This window comes from Rana temporaria, chromosome 3, assembly GCF_905171775.1.
Source record: "Rana temporaria chromosome 3, aRanTem1.1, whole genome shotgun sequence".
Classification (NCBI taxonomy): domain Eukaryota; kingdom Metazoa; phylum Chordata; class Amphibia; order Anura; family Ranidae; genus Rana; species Rana temporaria.
In genome coordinates, this window is record NC_053491.1 from 413,958,608 (window position 1) to 413,978,733 (window position 20,126).

The 20,126-nt window shown below is 46.6% G+C and overlaps 1 protein-coding gene across 1 annotated transcript in view; it reads left to right on the forward strand.

The window, feature by feature from the left end:
* LOC120933090 (zinc metalloproteinase-disintegrin-like VMP-III) overlaps positions 1-20,126 on the forward strand; it is a 156,072-nt gene that overhangs the window by 99,497 nt on the left and 36,449 nt on the right. The window contains exons 7-8 of the mRNA XM_040346089.1: positions 17,103-17,171; positions 17,277-17,348. Of these exons, the coding sequence (XP_040202023.1) occupies positions 17,103-17,171; positions 17,277-17,348 (141 nt within the window). The remainder of the gene's footprint in view (positions 1-17,102; positions 17,172-17,276; positions 17,349-20,126) is intronic.

The window sequence follows — 20,126 nt, forward strand, 5'->3', positions numbered from 1 at the left end:
CACCCAGCAAATGTGCATACCCTGTGTCCATTTTAACACTATTTTTATTGGGACAGAGCCTCGCTCTGCCACAATACTCAAGTATAAGCCGACCTGAATATAAGCCGAGGCACCAAATTTTACCACAAAAAACAATGAAAACGTATTGACTCGAGTATAAGCCTAGGGTGTCCCTCTGCATGCCTCACTGTGCTCATGTGCATGCCTCACTGTGTCCATGCACATGCCTCACTGTGTCTATGCCTCACTGTGCCCATGTGCATGCCTCACTGTGTCCATGTGCATGCCTCATTGTGTCCATACCTCACTGTGTCCATGCCTTACTGTGCCCATGCCTCACTAAGCCCATGACTAGACTGACTAACATGGGAATCTATAGAAGGGGTGCCCGGCTTTGAAAAATCTCTGCTCCCCAGCCGTAGTTCCCCCAGACAACAAACTTTTCACAATTGTAGAGGAGAATGGGGCTACATATGTGCCAAGTTCTGGGTCCTGTGGACCTACGACTGGGTGGTACCGGGTCCCCAAATTCACCGGAGAAATTACCAGTTAACATGGGAGTTTATGGAAGGGGTGCCCGGTTTTGAAAAATTGGTGCTCCCCTGCCGTAGGTCCCCCAGACAACAAACTTTGCACACTTGTAGAGGAAGAGTGGGGCTACATGTGCCAAAGTCCAGGAGATCAGGCGCAAAAAAGATGACTCGAGTATAAGCCGAGGGGGGCATTTTCAGCACAAAAAAAATGTGCTGAATAACTCGGCTTATACTTGAGTATATACGGTAATTCCTCACAAACCAACATTTTGGGGGCGTTCTGGATCCCTTTGTCAAAGCACAGTGATTCTTGCATCTTTACAGAAGCTGGTTCTTCTCCTAAAAGCTATGGCACACTGTTTTGCATGAGACATTCCTTTAGTTATACTTCCTGTGAATGGTTTTATCAGATGCTTTCAGGCTTAGAGCAGCCTTTTTCAACCAGGGTGCTCAGCCACCCTGAGGGCCTTGAGGTTTCTAACAATAAATACATTTTAAAAAATGTAGGCTTAAAGCCTGGTTCACACTGGAGTATTTTTACATGCGTTCTGACACGTCCTAATCTGTGAGATGCCGCATCTGCGGCGCTGCATCGATTTCAAAAAGTCACTTCTATACTACTTTTTGCAATTTCGGGCTGCGATTTACATTGGCATATGTGCAGAAACCTGCACAGATGTCTCTGAAATTGTGGTCAAGATGAGGACTGATGTGGGGCGTGGCTTGCGTGCGAGCAGAATGGCTGCTTATATCCTGAGATCCCGCTAGCCGGACGAACATCAACGGGCAGGTTCTCCAACCCATTGAGCACCCAAACTGTCGTAGGAAGGTCAGAGGAGCCTGGCGAGATGATGTCCCGCAAAAGGAAGGAGGAACGGTACCTCCAGAAGCTAACGGCGCTGTCGTTCCAGCCCGCACGGTGGGGAATCAGACAAGATGGCGCTGCCGGAGCTGCAGTGCGGACATCCACGGCCTACACAGACCACCCCAGCAGCGATCCGGGAGAAGTACAGGGAGGATTATCCTCTCCACCTCACGCTGACTCTCCTCCAATGTCCCCTGAGTACTGAGCTACATAATGCTGACGCCATTTCATCTCTGCAATCCTCCATTGTGGCCTTCCCCATAACAGGGCAACCTGTTCTTGATACCACGATGAAAGATATGCTGTTACTCCTACAGTCCTCACTGATGTCTAACCTGTCCTCCCTCATCCACAAATGTTCCACTGATATGCAGCATAGGGGGGATAGGGTACTGTACATGGAGGAGAAAATGGAGGAATGCGCAGACACTGTGAATGATCTTGTTGATGCATGTATGGCCAAAAGGAGGATAGTGACTGGATTAAATCGAAGTTAGCAGACCTCGAAGACCGTTCCAGGCGCAATAACATAACAATTAGAGGTGTCCCAGAAATTGTCCTCCCTGTGGACCTCGACAACTATGCAAACACCCTGTTCTCTACCCTACTGCCTGACCTATTCGCCATTGAGCTCACAATAGACCGCATCCACAGGATCCCTAAACCGCGCCATCTAGCAGATACGGTCCCAAGAGATGTGCTCCTGCGCATTCATTTCTACCAGGCAAAGAAACAAATCCTGTCTAAAGCCAGAGCACTCAACAACCTCCCTGCTCCCTATGCAGATATCCAAATGTATGTGGATCTGTCCCAGCACACACTTCAGATGAGGAGGCAGCTGAAAACCGTGACCAAGGCCTTGTCTAACCACAAAATAATATACAAAAGGCGTCACCCTGCAACCATCCTGGTGACACATAATAGAATCCCTCATACCATTTCCACCATTGAGGGGGGCACAAAGCTACTACACTCCTGGGGCATTATCCCAGAGCTTCCAAAAGCCTGTCCTAAGCTACTACCCTAAGTTCGTACCGGCTAACCGCTCGTTCTGTTTTTGAACCTGAACTTAACCCCAAGTTTGCTCAGCAACCGGATATAGTCCGTCCTGCTGATTTGTTTTGACTTCTGTTGCTTCTTGTTTTTCTTTTAGTTTATTATTTTGTAGTTCTCGTTTTAGCGCTTGGATTCTCCTGTACACCCAGAGACTGAACCTCACGTTCCGGTCACCGCTTGGCTGATACCCGGGTGATTCCCTTGTGTGCCAACCTCGACAGTGGGGCTGAAGGCCATTTGACCACCACCTTCTAACTGTAAGTCAACGCTTTGCATCCTACACCCCAGTCTTAGAAGGGACTGAACCACCCGGCCAAACGCTCTTCTATGTGGAAATCTGCAGTATCGCTTAAATGCGACATACTTTGTGTCCAGGAGACACACTTAGCCCAAGATTTGCATCCCCGATGCCAAAACCAGCAATTTCCCCACATTTTTACATCGTGCTACACGAAGAAACAAAGAGGAGTGCTAATTGCCATCCGAAATACAGTTACTTTTCAGTTGCAAAATTGCATTTCTGAACCGGAGGGCCGCTATATTATTTTATTATGTTTGATTAACAATATCCAGTATACGTTGGTATCTCTTTATGTGCCAAATCGACGACAAATGGCGTTCCTTAAGACTGTCTTGAAAAAAGCCAAGAGCTTAGAACAAGGACATCTACTGCTGTGCGGAGACTTTAATATTGTCCCAGATCAAGATTTGGACTCTACGGCATGCAATAAGAGGCATGCCTCCCCCTTGAAAAACGTTATTTCCTCTAACGACCTGTTTGATGTATGGAGGTGTTGTCACTCGAGCGAACGCGATTATACCTTCCTTTCCCCACATCACAACACCTACTCCCGCATTGACCTGTTCCTTTCCGACAGGTCATTGCTCCAAAGGGTTTCAGCCTCGGCGATTCACACCACAACCTGGTCGGATCATGCCCCTATTAGTATCACTATTGAGTTAAGAACTCCCTACTTCGGGACCCATCCACTGCTAGTATCATACAGCCAGTGTTGCTCATCTTCCTTTAAAAAAGTAATTAGTTACAGTTACAAGTTACTTGTCCGAAAAAGTAATTGAGTTAGTGACTCAGTTACTATTGGCAAAGTAACTAGTTACTCGGCAAAGTAACTGAGATTTTTTATATTCTACAATGCAATTACGGTTAATCATATGCCTTTTTTTTTCTTTGTGTGACTTTTCTACTGCAGGGCATGTTTTTTTTAAAATCTATACCAAACCTAGAAAGGATTTTAAAGGTGGACCACAGTCAAAAAAAAAAAAAAAAAAGAATACCGATACTTTTTTTTAAATGTGTCCCCAAATACAGCCATGTCCCCCACAGATGCAGCCATGTCCCCCACAGATGCAGCCATGTCCCCCACAGATGCAGCCATGTCCCCCACAGATGCAGCCATGTCCCCCCACAGATGCAGCCATGCCCCCCCACAGATGCAGCCATGTCCCCCACAGATGCAGCCATGTCACCCACATGATATGCAGCCATGTCCCCCACATATGCTGCCATGTCCCCCACACAGCCATGTCCCCCACATGATATGCAGCCACCCATGTCCCCCACCCCACATATGCAGCCATGCCCCCCCATACCTAGATGCCGCCGCTGCCTAGTTAATCAGCGTCACCATGCAGGGAACATAACAGCTTTCATTTGAATAGCTGTCTGTTCCCCACCGCGCATAGACACTCCCCCTTGCTCGGGATTGGACGGGTGATCTGCACTTCGATAGACAGATCATCCGTCCAATCCCGAGCAAGGGGGAGTGTCTATACGCGGCGCGGCGGGGAACAGACAGCTATTCAAATGAAAGCTGTAATGTTCCCCGCACGGTGATTAACTAGGCGGTGGTGGCATTACGTTATGCGGCGGCGACGATGGTGGCGGGTGGGGGGGTAGTATCGGATCTGGCATCGGGGGCATTTGCGGGAGTACAAGTACTCCTGCAAATGCTCAGTATCAGTAATCTCGGTAACGCCGCCCATGTAGTGGGAACGGCGTTGCCGAGAGGGTAAAAGTAATCAGGTAGATTACTAGTTACCTGCAGGAGGCCAATCGTTACGTAATGGCGTTTATTTAAACGCCGTTACTTACAACACTGCATACAGCAACACCTGGAGAATTACTTCTCCCTAAATTCCCATTCAGTGTCCGACCCGGTGGTGGTGTGGGCCACCCACAAGGCCGTCATCAGGGGTGTCTTTATTCAATTAGGAGCTAGAGCAAAAAGATATAGGACGAAGAAAATTTATCAAATCACGGCAGAAATTGAGCTCACTGAATCCCAAAACAAGAACCAGCCTTCTTCCTCCCTACAAGCCAAAATCTTTAACTTGCGACATGATATACGCTCATTACTCTTATGCCGCGTACACACCATAGTGATGAAAAAAAACGACATTTTTAAAAACGTCACTTTAAATGACCGTGTGTGGGGGAAAACGTCGTTTCATGTCTTGTGAAAAACGACAAAAAAAAAGCATGCTTCAATTTTATGTGTCGTTTTTCAAAACGTAGTTTTTTACTTCACAGAAATTGACCGTGTGTAGCAAAAAACGACATTTAAAATGACGTTTTTACACCCACGCATGCCCAGAAGCTAGTTATGAAGAGAGCTTCAATGGAAAAAAGTGGTGAACGTAACCTCGCTTTGCTAGAGCATTGTGAAAAAACGATGGTGTGTAGGCAACTTCGTCTTTGAAAATTTAAGTTTCAAAAACTTTGTTTTTTACTTCACAGAAAATGTCTTTTTTTTTCATCACATAAAGTGATGGTGTGTATGCGGCATTAGAGTCCTATGAGAAGGCTTGTGCGAGGGTTAGGGCCACTTCCTACGCTACTGGAAACAAAGCGGGAAATATGTTAACATTGAAGATCCGAGGTCACAGAACCAAATCCAAAATTCCTTACCTCTACCACCAGAGAAATTACTAAAGCCCAATGAGATAACTAATGCCTTCAGTGCATATTATGCTGATTTATATAACATAAAAGATAAGGGTGCCACTCAACTGTCCCAGCAGGACATAGCGACATTTCTAGAGAAAGTTAGTCTCCCTTCTCTTTCAACTGATCACTTAACGCCCCATTCACAATTCCCGATTGTTTTTTGTGTCATAAAAAATGATCGTGTGTGGGCTAAAACTACGTTTAAAACAACGTTTTTAAACCCGCGCATGCTCAGAAGCAAGTTATGACGCGAGCTTGAATGGAACAGAGAGCCGTCGTACGTGTTGAACGTAACCGCGTTTTGCTAGAGCATTTTGAAAAAACGATGGTGTGTAGGCAACATTGGGCCAAATTCTCAAAAACTCTGCGTAACTTAAATTTCAGCAGTTAAGTTACACTGACTTAAAATTTCTACATAAGTGCCTGATCGTCAAAGCACTTAGGTAGAAATTACACGCTGTGTAACTTAAGTGCCGCCGTCGTAAGGCGGTCCTCCTCTCCTGGGGGCGTTTAAAATTTAAATGAGGCGCGCTCCCGCGCCGGCCGTACTGCGCATGCGTGTGACGTCATTTTCCCGACGTGCAGCGCGCGAACGTAATTAACGCCGGTCGGCTTTGAGAATTTCGACGGGACACTAAAGTTGCGACGGGTGAAAAAAAAAGACGCGCCGGGAAAACAAATAATTATAAAAAAAAATGACAGCGTCGCTCAGCATGCATTCCTGAGAGGGAGAACTCCATGCCAATTTTCAAAGAAAAAAACGGCATGGGTTCCCCCCCCAGGAGCATACCAGGCCCTTAGGTCTGGTATGGGTTGTAAGGAGACCCCCCCACGCCGAAAAATCGACGTAGGGGTCCCCCTACAATCCATACCAGACCCGTATCCAAAGCACGCTACCCGGCCGGCCAGGAATGGGAGTGGGGACGAGCGAGCGCCCCCCCCCCCTCCTGAGCCGTGCCAGGCCGCATGCCCTCAACATGGGGGGGTTGGGTGCTCTGGGGCAGGGGGGCGCACTGCGGGCCCCCCCACCCCAGAGCACCCTGTCCCCATGTCGATGAGGACAGGACCTCTTCCCGACAACCCTTGCCATTGGTTGTCGGGGTCTGCGGGCGGAGGCTTATCGGAATCTGGGAGTCCCCTCAAATAAGGGGGCCCCCAGATACCGGCCCCCCACCCTAAGTGAATGGATATGGGGTACATCGTACCCCTATCCATTCACCTGGAGGCAAAAAGTAAAATGTAGTAAACACACAACACAAGGCTTTTTAAAATATTTTATTATTCTGCTCCGGAGGCACCCCCCTGTCTTCGTTATTAGCTCAATTACCAGGGGGGGCTTCTTCTTCCGCTCTCCGGGGGTCTTCTCCGCTCTCCGGGGGGGGGGCTTCTCCGGACTCCGGGGGGCTTCTTCCATCTTCTCCCCTCTTCCGCTGTTGACTCGGCGAACCCCGGTTCTTCTGCAGCTCTCCGGTGCCTTCTTCTTCAGCGCTGGCTGCCTGCTATGTTTGTGTGTTAGCTCGATTTCAAACAGGCAGCCAGCGCGGTCTTCTGTGGCGTCAGGGTCTTCTCTTCCTTTCTTCCGATGTTGCCTCGTCGCCTGTTGTCGCTGCAATGATGGAAGCGCGCCTTGCATCCCATTTATATGGGCATCACCGTCCCATCATGCTCCGGTAGGTACCCACGTGGTGGGTGCACGTGGGTAGGCACCCACCACGTGGGTACCTGCCGGAGCATGATGGGACGGTGATGCCTATATAAATGGGATGCAAGGCGCGCTTCCATCATTACAGCGACAACAGGCGACGAGGCAACATCGGAAGAAAGGAAGAGAAGACCCTGACGCCACAGAAGACCGCGCTGGCTGCCTGTTTGAAATCGAGCTAACACACAAACATAGCAGGCAGCCAGCGCTGAAGAAGAAGGCACCGGAGAGCTGCAGAAGAACCGGGGTTCGCCGAGTCAACAGCGGAAGAGGGGAGAAGATGGAAGAAGCCCCCCGGAGTCCGGAGAAGCCCCCCCCGGAGAGCGGAGAAGACCCCCGGAGAGCGGAAGAAGAAGCCCCCCCTGGTAATTGAGCTAATAACGAAGACAGGGGGGTGCCTCCGGAGCAGAATAATAAAATATTTTAAAAAGCCTTGTGTTGTGTGTTTACTACATTTTACTTTTTGCCTACAGGTGAATGGATAGGGGTACGATGTACCCCATATCCATTCACTTAGGGTGGGGGCCGGTATCTGGGGGCCCCCTTATTTGAGGGGACTCCCAGATTCCGATAAGCCTCCGCCCGCAGACCCCGACAACCAATGGCAAGGGTTGTCGGGAAGAGGTCCTGTCCTCATCGACATGGGGACAGGGTGCTCTGGGGTGGGGGGGCCCGCAGTGCGCCCCCCTGCCCCAGAGCACCCAACCCCCCCATGTTGAGGGCATGCGGCCTGGCACGGCTCAGGAGGGGGGGGGGCGCTCGCTCGTCCCCACTCCCATTCCTGGCCGGCCGGGTAGCGTGCTTTGGATACGGGTCTGGTATGGATTGTAGGGGGACCCCCTACGTCAATTTTTCGGCGTGGGGGGGTCTCCTTACAACCCATACCAGACCTAAGGGCCTGGTATGCTCCTGGGGGGGAACCCATGCCGGTTTTGAATTTAAAAATTGCCGTGGAGTTCTCCCTCAGGAATGCATACAGTAGGTGAAGCCGATTTTGTGTCAATCTCGCTCTCTTTCTCAGCGAGATTGAGCACCTACGAGCCCCATCGCGGGAGCCAGCGCCGAGCTGGCTTGCCGCGATGGAGACAGAGCCGTCATAGAAGCGACGGGAGATCCGACTTGGATTCCCGCCAATTCTACACGTGTGCGGCGTTTGTTATGAATCCTGAGGGGGAAGTCTCCGCCGGATTTTAAATAAAAATACGGCATGGGTCCCCCCCCTCAGGAGCATACCGGGCCCTTAGGTCTGTTATGGGTTGTAAGGAGAGCCCCCCTACGCCGAAAAAAACGGCGTAGGGGGTCCCCCTACAATCCATACCAGACCCGTATCCAAAGCACGCTACCCGGCCAGCCAGGAAGGGAGTGGGGACGAGCGAGCGCCCCCCCCCCCCTCCTGAGCCGTACCAGGCTGCATGCCCTCAACATGGGGGGGTTGGGTGCTCTGGGGCAGGGGGGCGCACTGCGGCCCCCCCACCTCAGAGCACCCTGTCCCCATGTTGATGAGGACAGGGCCCCTTCCCGACAACCCTGGCCGTTGGTTGTCGGGGTATGCGGGCGGGAGGCTTATCGGAATCTGGGAGCCCCCTTTAATAAGGGGGCCCCCAGATACCGGCCCCCCACCCTAAGTGAATGAGTATGGGGTACATCGTACCCCTACCCATTCACCTGCAAGAAAAGTGGTAAAAACACAAATAAACCACACAGTGTATTAAAATATTTTATTTTTCTGCTCCGGAGGCCGCCCCCTGTCTTCTTTATTAGCTCTTTTACCAGGGGGGGCTTCTTCTTTGACGTCTTCGGGTGGGTGGGGGCCGCCGTCTGGTTCTCTTCCACCGCCGGGGGGGGGTGGCTTTTAAAAAAGCCCCCACCCCCCCGGCGGGTTTCCTCCGGCGTCTTCGGCGGGGCTCTTCTTCTTCCGCTATCCCGACGGGTCTTCTCAACTCTCCGGGGTTCTCCTTCTGTCTTCGCCGCTCTCCGTTGTTGACTCGTCGCACCCCGGTTCTTCGTCTCGCAGTCCGGTCCCTTCTTCCGTGCTGTACGTCTTCTTCTGTGCTGTGAGTTCTTCTTCCGCGCTGTGACGTCATGTTCTTCACTTCTCTTCTTCTCCCCATGTTGACTCGCCGGTCCTCCTCGCTGAAATGACGGATGCGCGCCTTGCATCGGACCTATATAGGCCTCGCAGTCCCATCATGCTCTGTACCTACCCATGTGATACCTACCCACGTGGGTAGGTATCACATGGGTAGGTACCAGAGCATGATGGGATTGTGAGGCCTATATAGGTCCGATGCAAGGCGCGCATCCGTCATTTCAGCGAGGAGGACCGGCGAGTCAACATGGGGAGAAGAAGAGAAGTGAAGAACATGACGTCACAGCGCGGAAGAAGAACTCACAGCACAGAAGAAGACGTACAGCACGGAAGAAGGGACCGGACTGCGAGACGAAGAACCGGGGTGCGACGAGTCAACAGCGGAGAGCGGCGAGACCCCCCGGATAGCGGAGAAGACCCGTCGGGATAGCGGAAGAAGAAGAGCCCCGCCGAAGACGCCGGAGTTAACCCGCCGGGGGGGTGGGGGCTTTTTTAAAAGCCACCCCCCCCGGCGGTGGAAGAGAACCAGACGGCGGCCCCCACCCACCCGAAGACGTCAAAGAAGAAGCCCCCCCTGGTAAAAGAGCTAATAAAGAAGACAGGGGGCGGCCTCCGGAGCAGAAAAATAAAATATTTTAATACACTGTGTGGTTTATTTGTGTTTTTACCACTTTTCTTGCAGGTGAATGGGTAGGGGTACGATGTACCCCATACTCATTCACTTAGGGTGGGGAGGCCGGTATCTGGGGGCCCCCTTATTAAAGGGGGCTCCCAGATTCCGATAAGCCTCCCGCCCGCATACCCCGACAACCAACGGCCAGGGTTGTCGGGAAGGGGCCCTGTCCTCATCAACATGGGGACAGGGTGCTCTGAGGTGGGGGGGCCGCAGTGCGCCCCCCTGCCCCAGAGCACCCAACCCCCCCATGTTGAGGGCATGCAGCCTGGTACGGCTCAGGAGGGGGGGGGGCGCTCGCTCGTCCCCACTCCCTTCCTGGCTGGCCGGGTAGCGTGCTTTGGATACGGGTCTGGTATGGATTGTAGGGGGACCCCCTACGCCGTTTTTTTCGGCGTAGGGGGGCTCTCCTTACAACCCATAACAGACCTAAGGGTCCGGTATGCTCCTGAGGGGGGGACCCATGCCGGATTTTTATTTAAAATCCGGCGGGGACTTCCCCTCAGGATTCATAACACGCCGCACACGTGTAGAATTGGCGGGAATCCAAGTCGGATCTCCCGTCGCTTCTATGACGCGCTTGCTGGGATGTGCTGTCACTATTCCAGTGAGTGTGAGATGCCGGCGAGATCTCGGCACCCTGTCGCCGAGAATCAGCGCGACGCTGTCGTGCTAAAAGCACAATATCACAAACACCTACTGTACCAAATGCCGTCGCTGGAATGGGCCTTTACAAGGTTTGGCTAACTTTCCACATTGTAAAACCAGCCCTAATTTTGCGCCGGCAAATTCGGAACTTAGGCAGAAATCAAAGTGCTGAAATGCTTTGAAAATCTGCTTAAGTCCTCATTTGCATACGCAAAGCTGGATTTCAATGAGAAATGCCCCCAGTGGCGGATGCGGTACTGCATCCTAAAATCTGACCGTGTAAGTGTCTTACACATGTCAGATTTTCTGCCTAACTTTGGAAAAAGCCTTTTGAGAATCGTTTCCAAAGTTAGGCACAGAGATACGCAGGCTGAACAGCAGTTAAGTCTGCGTATCTCTTTTGAGAATTTGGCCCATTGTTTTTTAAAATGAAGTTTGAAAAACTTTGTTTTTTCATGAGAAAAAAACGACGTTTTTTTACAAGACAAAAAACGACCGTGTGTACGCGGAATGAGTCACCGGGACCCGATGGATTCATCAGGAAATACTATAAAAAATTCCAACACATTCTGAACCTCACTCTTTGTGAAGTATTCAACTCGGCCGCAACCTCTTCGTCTTTCCCCCCAGATATGCTAAATGTGATAGTAGTCACTCTCCTGAAACCAGGTAAAGACCCGACCTCGCCCCAAAACTTTCGCCCCATTTCTCTACTTAATGTAGACGACAAAATATATGCCAAAATGTAGACGTCAAAATATATACCAAACTGATAGCTAACAGATTAAACAACATTCTCCCCACACTTATCCACAGGGTCCAATCGGGCTTCACAAAAGACCTTCAAGCATCTGACGCCACAAGACAGATGATCAACGTCATCCACCAGGCAGAGCTATCTGGAATCCCCTCTGTACTCCTGTCCCTAGACGCTGAAAAAGCGATTGACAGGGTACATTGGGGGTACCTTTCCTCGGCTCTTTCTAAATTCGGATTCACGGGAAGAATACATAGAGCAATCATTGCCTTATACGCTAATCCCTCGGCCCAAGTATACTCAGCAGAATCGTTGTCATCCCCATTTAGCATTACTAACGGTACTAGACAGGGCTGCCCCCTTTCCCCTCTGATTTTTTATTTAATAATGGAACCACTAGCCCAACCCATACGTTCAAATCCACGTATTACTGGCATTCCAGTTGGAGGCCACGAACAAAAAATCAGCTTGTTTGCTGATGATGTCATACTCATGCTGAATAACCCATCCACTTCACTCCCGGCTGTTCAGGAGACGCTAGCTTGTTTCAGCAAAATATCCTATTACAAGGTAAACAAATCCAAATGCCATATTTTAAATCTAGGAGTTAACACCCCCACGAGTCTACTATTACAACGACAGTTCTCGTATGCATGGGCGGATCACTTATCTAGGCATTCAATTGACTAAGTCTACCAGGCAACTATTCCACCATAATTATGTCCCCTTTCGCAGCAAACTTCAAGACGAATTACGCAAGCTAGCGTCTCAGGAACTGTCATGGACGGGCCGCCTAGCGGCCTTTAAAATGTTTCACCTACCCCAACTCCTTTATCTCTTCAGAACCCTACCAATTGCCATACATGTCCAGTACTTCAAATCACTTCAATCTATTCTAACCTCTTTCACCTGGCAGGGCAAGAAGGCTAGATGCGCTCACACCATTCTCAAACATCGCAAAGCAGGTGGCACTGGCTATGTGGACTTCCAACATTACTATATGGTCTCTGTTCTCAGACAGTCCAGAGAATGGTTCTCCCTTGTGCCACGCACCACCTGGGGCCAGATGGAATCTGCCCTCATTCCAGGTACAGCTTCATGGTTGCTCTCTACCACCTTCACCACTAAGATTCCTTCATTTGTTTCCCCTACTATGTCAGGCACAGTCAGAGTATGGAACTAATTTGTTCACCTCTGCCACGGTTACCCCGACAACACTGTTTTGAAAATCCAGATCGAGACCCTACAACATAGAATAGATATGATCTCTTACAAACATTGGCGTGAAAAGGGAATCTTGTATGTAAATGACATTTTCGTTAAGGGAAAGCTTAAAACGTTTGACCTACAAAAAGATTATAATTTACCCAATACTGATCTATACCTATATCTCTGAACAAAGCACTACCTAGACACAAATCCTCCATGGAAACCCTACATACCCCTACCTACCTGGCTTTATCTTAACAACCCTCCCTCCACCCTGAATGGTATCTCGCTTTTCGATAACGTTATCCAGCAAAAAAACACCTTTATCAAATCAGCCCCTCTGCTCAAGTGGGAATCAGATCTAGGTTGTTCCTATTCCACCCAACAATGGGCTAAGGCCTGCAAATCCACATATACAGTTACCAGTTGTACTACCCTTTGGGAATTTTCTACTAAGATTTCACAAAGATGGTACAGGCATACCCCACTTTTAAGTACACAATGGGGTTTATTTACTAAAGCTGGAAAGTGAAAAATCAGGCTCACTTCTGCACAGAAACTAATGTGCTTGCATGTTTTATTACCAAAGCTTAATTGAACAAGCTAGGGTTAGAAGCTCATTGGTTTCTATGCAGAAGTGAGCCTGATTTTGCACTTTCCAGATTTAGTAAATAAACCCCATTGTGTACTTAAAAGTGGGGTATGCCTGTATTTGACTCCTGAAAGAGTATCTAGATTTGGAGAGTTGCAGAGTAATAGGTGTTGGAGGAAATGTGGACTTAAAGGGACTCTGCTCCACACAATATGGAGCTGCCCCATACTGGCAAACTTCTGGACATCAATTTTCCATATGATTTCCGACGCCTTTCATTCGGTAACCACCCCCCAACCTGGATTGGCGCTTCTCTCACTCAGATTGGATCAATTTCCAGTCCGATCGAGACACACTGTACTATACATATTGTTGTCTGCTAGGCTATGTATCACAAGGAGATGGAAAAACCCCCTACCCCCACCATTGGATAAGTAATACAAACTGCCCAAATGCACTTCACATATGAGAAGACATTGACATTCAGGGATGTGAACAGAGAAAGCGCTGCCAGCAAATGGCATTCATGGTTAACCTGGTATAATAAGAACTCTATGACTCCACTTGCTCTACCTTGAGAGATATTGAATCTGAGGTGATGTCTGGTTTAGATTAGAAAAGAGGGGGGGGCTGGCTTGGGCTTTGGGCACAGTCTTGAACCCATTTGGGGGTGCCTGGAGCTGGAGACAGCGCTCCTCTCGAATGCATTCTTGAAAATATCTTGATTTCTGCTATTGTTCGTAACTAAGAACTACTATTGTAAATCTTGAATTGTTACCATCTATTGTTATGTATGTGGCGTTGTTTCACCGCCACAAAACGCTTTTGTTTTATCTCATGTCACTTTCTGTGGCACAACGCTGGATTGAGCGATTTTGAATGTAAGTTGAAAACCTTTAATAAAAATGTATTGATAAAAAAAAAAATCAGGACTGGCATGTGGGAGTGAAATCACACGAGTTCAGCTGTACTCGCATGGCTTTATTCCCTCAGCTCAGTGTGAACCTGGGCTAAATGATATAGTTTACTGTACAAACTAAGGTCTGTCAGCATGGACCATAGGGTGAGTACATGGATTGAAAACTAGCTACAGGGGCAAGTTCAGAGGGTGGTGATAAATGGGGAGTACTCGGAATAGTCCGGTGTGAAAATTGGGGCCCCCCGGGCTTCTGTCCTGGGACCAATCCTATTTAATTTATTCATAAATGATCTGGAAGATGGGGTAAACAGCTCAATCTCAGTATTTGCGGACGAACAAGCTAAGCAGGGCAATCATTTCTCTACAGGATGGGGAAACCTTGCAAGACGATTTGAACAAATTAATGGAGTGGGCAACTACATGGCAAAAGAGGTTTAATATAGAAAAATGTAAAATAATGTATCTGGGTACCAAAAATATGAATGCAATCTACTCACTAGGGGGAGAACCTCTGGGGGAATCTAGGATGGAAAAGGACCTGGGGGTCTTAGTAGATGATATATGTCTGCTGATGAACGCAATATACGCTTTTGGGCCTTCATGACATTTGAGATGTTATTTCATCATTGATGCTGCCTGTGGATAACCGTTTTCACCTGCACACTCTGTTGGAAGTGTGATTACCACTGACCTGCACGTTATTTGATTACGTGCCAATAACAATATTTTCTCTGGTAAGCGGATTGTTTGCACAGTGGTGTGGTGTGTTTTTTCCGTGTTTGCACACTGAAACTTCGGTGGAGGTCCTATATCTTCAATTTCATTGATGAACATATACTTTGTGGACTTTATATACACATTGTTTATTTGAATTAATTTTCCATTTTATTTTAAGCGTTGCACCATTTGTATTATATTGTTTTTGTTTGCTTATCTACAAACTGTGCTAGCTGTAAAATGTCAATGGTCCCAAAAATGTGTCAAAAGTGTCCGCTGTGTCTGCCATAATGTTGCAGTCACGATAAAAATCGCTGATCGCCACCATTACTAGAAAAAAAAAAAATTAATAAAAATGCCATAAATCTATCCCCTATATTATAGACGTTATAACTTTTGCGCAAACCGATCAGTAAACGCTTATTGCAATTTTTTTTTACGAAAAATATGTAGAACAATATGTATGGCCTAAACTGAGGAAAATAAATTATATATTTTTTGGGGGTGTTTATTATAGCAAAAAGTAAAAAATATAGTTTTTTTTCAAAATTGTCGCTCTATTTTTGTTTATAGCTCAAAAAATAAAAACCGCAGAGGTGATCAAATACCCCCAAAAGAAATATAACACCACGCAATTGTCAGTTAAAATTACGCAGTCCGAAAAAGTGGCCCGGTCTTTGACCAGAAAAATGGTTCGGGGCTGAAGTGGTTAAAATCCATATCAAATTTTAAAAAGTTTTAAAAGATCCAGTTACTGTATACAGTACAGCATTTTTTTTCTCAACATGTCAAAGTTGTGAGTATTGCCTCATTAAAATTAAATAGCAAGATCTATAAACTATGCCAACATCCCTGGTGTTTGTAATAGGTATGTCTTGATCAGTGAACACAAACCAAGGCTGCTTGGGGCCTGATTGATTGACCATAGATCGAGAGAGAAAAAGAGGGGAGATTGTTTGGGACTTTAAAGGCACTAGTATACAACAATATAAAAAATATATATAAATATTTATTTTGACAGATTATATTAATACAAATTGTACAAAAAATATACAAAACAATTGGGACAAACCCCACTAGTCAGATTGATCACAGGACCATTTGTCTAAAACAATGGTCCTGTGATCAATCTGACTAGTGGGGTTTGTCCCAATTGTTTTGTATATTTTTTTGTACAATTTGTATTAATATAATCTGTCAAAATAAATATTTATATATATTTTTTATATTGTTGTATACTAGTGCCTTTAAAGTCCCAAACAATCTCCCCTCTTTTTCTCTCTCGATCTATGGTCAATCAATCAGGCCCCAAGCAGCCTTGGTTTGTGTTCACTGATCAAGACATACCTATTTTTTCTCAACATGTTTCGCCAAGAGGTGGCTTCTTCAGGAGACTTTTTAAATTACTGTACAAGATATTCACTGTGTACAGAAAGAGTACACATTTAGAGACAATACCACATGGGGCCATACAGCCCTATTATCTATATTCATACATGAGTAATTCATATGCATCAAAGTTACAATGAATCATCTGAGAGACTGTTCTTACCCCAGAGTTACCAGGAGCCACAAAATAACCTTCATAGGGATATCAATGTGTCATAGGAGGACCATATCCCCACAGTGAAAATGTATGGAAAATATCAAATATTGTTATGAATTGACCATTGTGGATCTAAATCCTCCCAATAGTAGGTCCCAAATCAAGGGCATAGATTCATCAAATATTCACCTGTCATGTCACAATTAGGAGCCAAAAAGACAAGATCTTCCAAGATGGAATTCAAATAGATTGCTTTATCTCACTAGAGCACAGGTGTCAAACACAAGGCCCACGGACCGAATCCGGCCCTCCAGACCATTTTATGTGGCACTTGCACCTCTTGCAGCTGCAGGAGAGCTCCAGCCCTCTTCTGGTCCTCCTCCAGACCCTTACTTTCTGCTTTCAAGCAATGCATCCGGCTTCTTTCCAGCAGCAGCATAAGGAAAGGGGGGTACACTGTGATGTAAGGGAGAGTGGGGGACTCAACTTCTGATGGTGGGGTGGCTCTTGACATCTATTGTAAAGGGAGGGGATGTGTTGGACATCTAATCTTACAGATACAAGCGGCCCTTTTGAGGGCAATCATAATGCTGATGCGGCCCACAATGAAATTGAGTTGGACACCCCTGCACTAGGGGACATTGACATATTTAGGATTTTTTCCCAAGCTTTCCTCACTATGAGACCAATAATTACTTTCTCAGAGAAGATTGAAGCTTCTGTAAAACAATTGTTTGCCATGTTTTCTTCTGGAGAACTTGTAAATAAATGATTGCTAGATATTGAAAGTATCACACTGACAATGTTTAATGTATTTACATTTTATAGGAAGAAATTGACCATCTTCTGAATGTACAAAAGTTTGTAGAACTGGTTGTGGTTGCTGATATATCAATGGTAAGTGTTGTGTTTTATTTTAAACATAGCCATAGTATACTACATTAGATGAAATGGAGTCATAATATTTTTTTTTGTTAATATACTTCCAATTTTGTTTTTCAGTATCATAAATATGACAATAATACGAAATCTGTGAAAGACAGAGTATTTGCAATGGTTAATGTCATGAATTTGGTGAGTAAACTTGTACTGGGCAGTTAGAGAATTGGTTAAAGGGAGCAGGGTGTAAGATCTAAGTATAAGTCAGAGACTGGAGGACCGTTTGTGAATTGAAGAAGGAAACATCACTAATGCAGCCACACCTAGGGGTTACTTTACCAAAACTGGAGCACTCAGAATCTGTTGCAGCTGTGCATAGTAGCCAATCAGCTTCTAACTTCAGCTTGTTAAATGAAAGTGGTTTTAACCCTAAAAATTTAAAAAATGCTTCTGTCCCTTTAAGGCACGAGATATAGCACAGTGCTTTTGCCATGCCAATAGTTCCTTTCTATGTTGTACAATACCTGATTGATCCTGCCTGTTCAGTTCCCTGTTTAAACTGACCATGTTTATCATGGCTGCTGATCTCTGATAGAATGGTCAGATTACGTGCCTCCGTCATCCAGCATCTTTGCATCTCCCCCTTCCCCATTCCCCTGTCACCTCCATAGTCTGTGTGTGAGAGCCGATCTCCTCCCCACCGCTCCCCTCTCCTCCTGTCGAGAGAAATGCAATTCCCCTGAAGCTACTCCTCCCTCCCTCTGTGTTAAAGCTGCAGTGTCTCCCACAGTGTTTAACCTTTGGAGACAGCAGCAAACAGATCAGTTTTGCTTTCTTTCACATGGAAATCATTTAAAACAATTTAAAAACTATGGGCCAGATTCATATAGACTTACGACAGGCGTATCAGTAGATACTCCGTCGTAAGTCCGAATCCGCGCCGTCGCAACTTTAAGCTTAATGTTGCCAAGATACGGCCGGCGTAAGTCTCCTACGCCGTCGTATCTTAACTGCCTATTTACGCTGGCCACTAGGGGCTTGTACGCAGATTTACGCCTAGAATATGTAAATCAGCAAGATACGCCTATTCACGAACGTACGCTTGCCTGTTGCAATAAAAATCGGCCGTTTACCTAAGGCGTTTTCAGGCGTAAAGATAAACCACCAAAAACATGGCGCAGCCAATGTTAAGTATGGACGTCTGAACCACTTCGAATTTTTCTAGTTTTACGTTGTTTGCGTAAGTCGTCCGTGAATGGGGCTGGGCGTAGGTTACGTTCAGATTGAAAGCATTGACTTTTTGCGACGTGATTTGGAGCATGCGCACTGGGATACGTTCACGGACGGCGCATGCGCCGTTCGTTAGAAACGTCATTTACGTGGGGTCACACTTCATTTAGATAAAACACACCCACAGCTTCAAAATTTGAATTAGGCGGGCTTACGCAGGCCTTAATACGCTAAGCCGCCGTAACTTCGGCCGCAAAATCTTTCTGAATACCATACTCGCCTCTCAAAGTTACGGCGGCGTAGCGTATAGGAGATACGCTACTCCCGCATAAAGGTATCTGAATCTAGCCCTATATTTATTATTCAACCACTAGTCCACCGCCCGCCATATGACGGCGGGACGATGAGCCTCTCGTTCTGGGTGGACACCATATGACGTCCTCGCCTTCCCAAGCCACTAGGGGGCGGGCGCCCACCGCGTCACTGGGAACCCGATGCGCGTGCCCGGCGGCCACGATGTCCACCGGGTACCCGCGATTGCCCAGTAACTGAGCAGATCCACGTCCTGTCAGGGAGATGAGACCAATGGTGTGTCCCTTGTACATAGGGACACTGATCGGTCACCTCCCCCAGTCAGGCCCCTCCCCCAAATTAAGAATCACTCCCTAGGGAACACATTAATCCCATTGATCACCCCCTAGTGTTAACCCCTTCCATGCCAGTCATATTTATACAGCAATCAATGCATTTTTATAGCAAGAATCGCTGTATAAATGTGAATGGTCCCAAAAATTTGTGAAAAGTGTCCAATGTGTCCAATGTGCCGCAATATCGCAGTCATGATAAAAATCACAGATTGCCACCAATGCTAGTAAAAAATAAATAAATAATACAAATGCTATAAATCTATCCCCTATTTTGTAGATGCTATAACTTTTGTGCAAACCAATCAATGAACGCTTATTGCGTTTTTTTTTGTTTTTTTTACCAAAAACATGTAGAAGAATACGTATCGGCCTAACCTGAGGAAAAAAATTGTTTTAAAAAAAAATTGGATATTATAGCAAAAAGTAAAAAATATTGTGTTTTTTTCAAACTTGTCCCTCTTCTTTTGCTTATAGCGCAATAAATAAAAAACGCAGAGGTGATCAAATACCACCAAAAGAAAGCTCTATTTGTGGGGAAAAAAATGATAAACATTTAATTTGGGTACAGTGTTGTATTACTGCGCAATTGTCATTCAAAATGTGACAGCGAAAAATGGCTTGGGAAGAAAGGGGGTGAAAGTGCCCTGTATTGAAGTGGTTAATCAAACTATAATTTCCAAATACAAAATTAATAACTTCTTTAAAGTTTTTTTTATATAAAAACTTTATTATTACTATACAGTGACATTGATCATTTCACTATCAAGGCCGAGTTCTCTCAACTGAACAACCGATCCTTCCATCGATCAGTCACAAAATATTCCAACTGCACACCTTCCAGGAAAATGGCCAATAAGTAAAAGGGTGCTGAAACGATCACCAGCTGGGAACCGGAAAGCAAATCATGTACACATATTCGCCAGCACACCAAGGATCATTGAAAAAACGTCCAAAAATTTAATGCATAATAGCGATCCAAAAAGCAACGTTTCGAGGTCACGCAGGACCTCTTTGCCTGACGAAGAGGTCCTGCGTGACCTCGAAACGTTGCTTTTTGGATCGCTATTATGCATTAAATTTTTGGACGTTTTTTCAA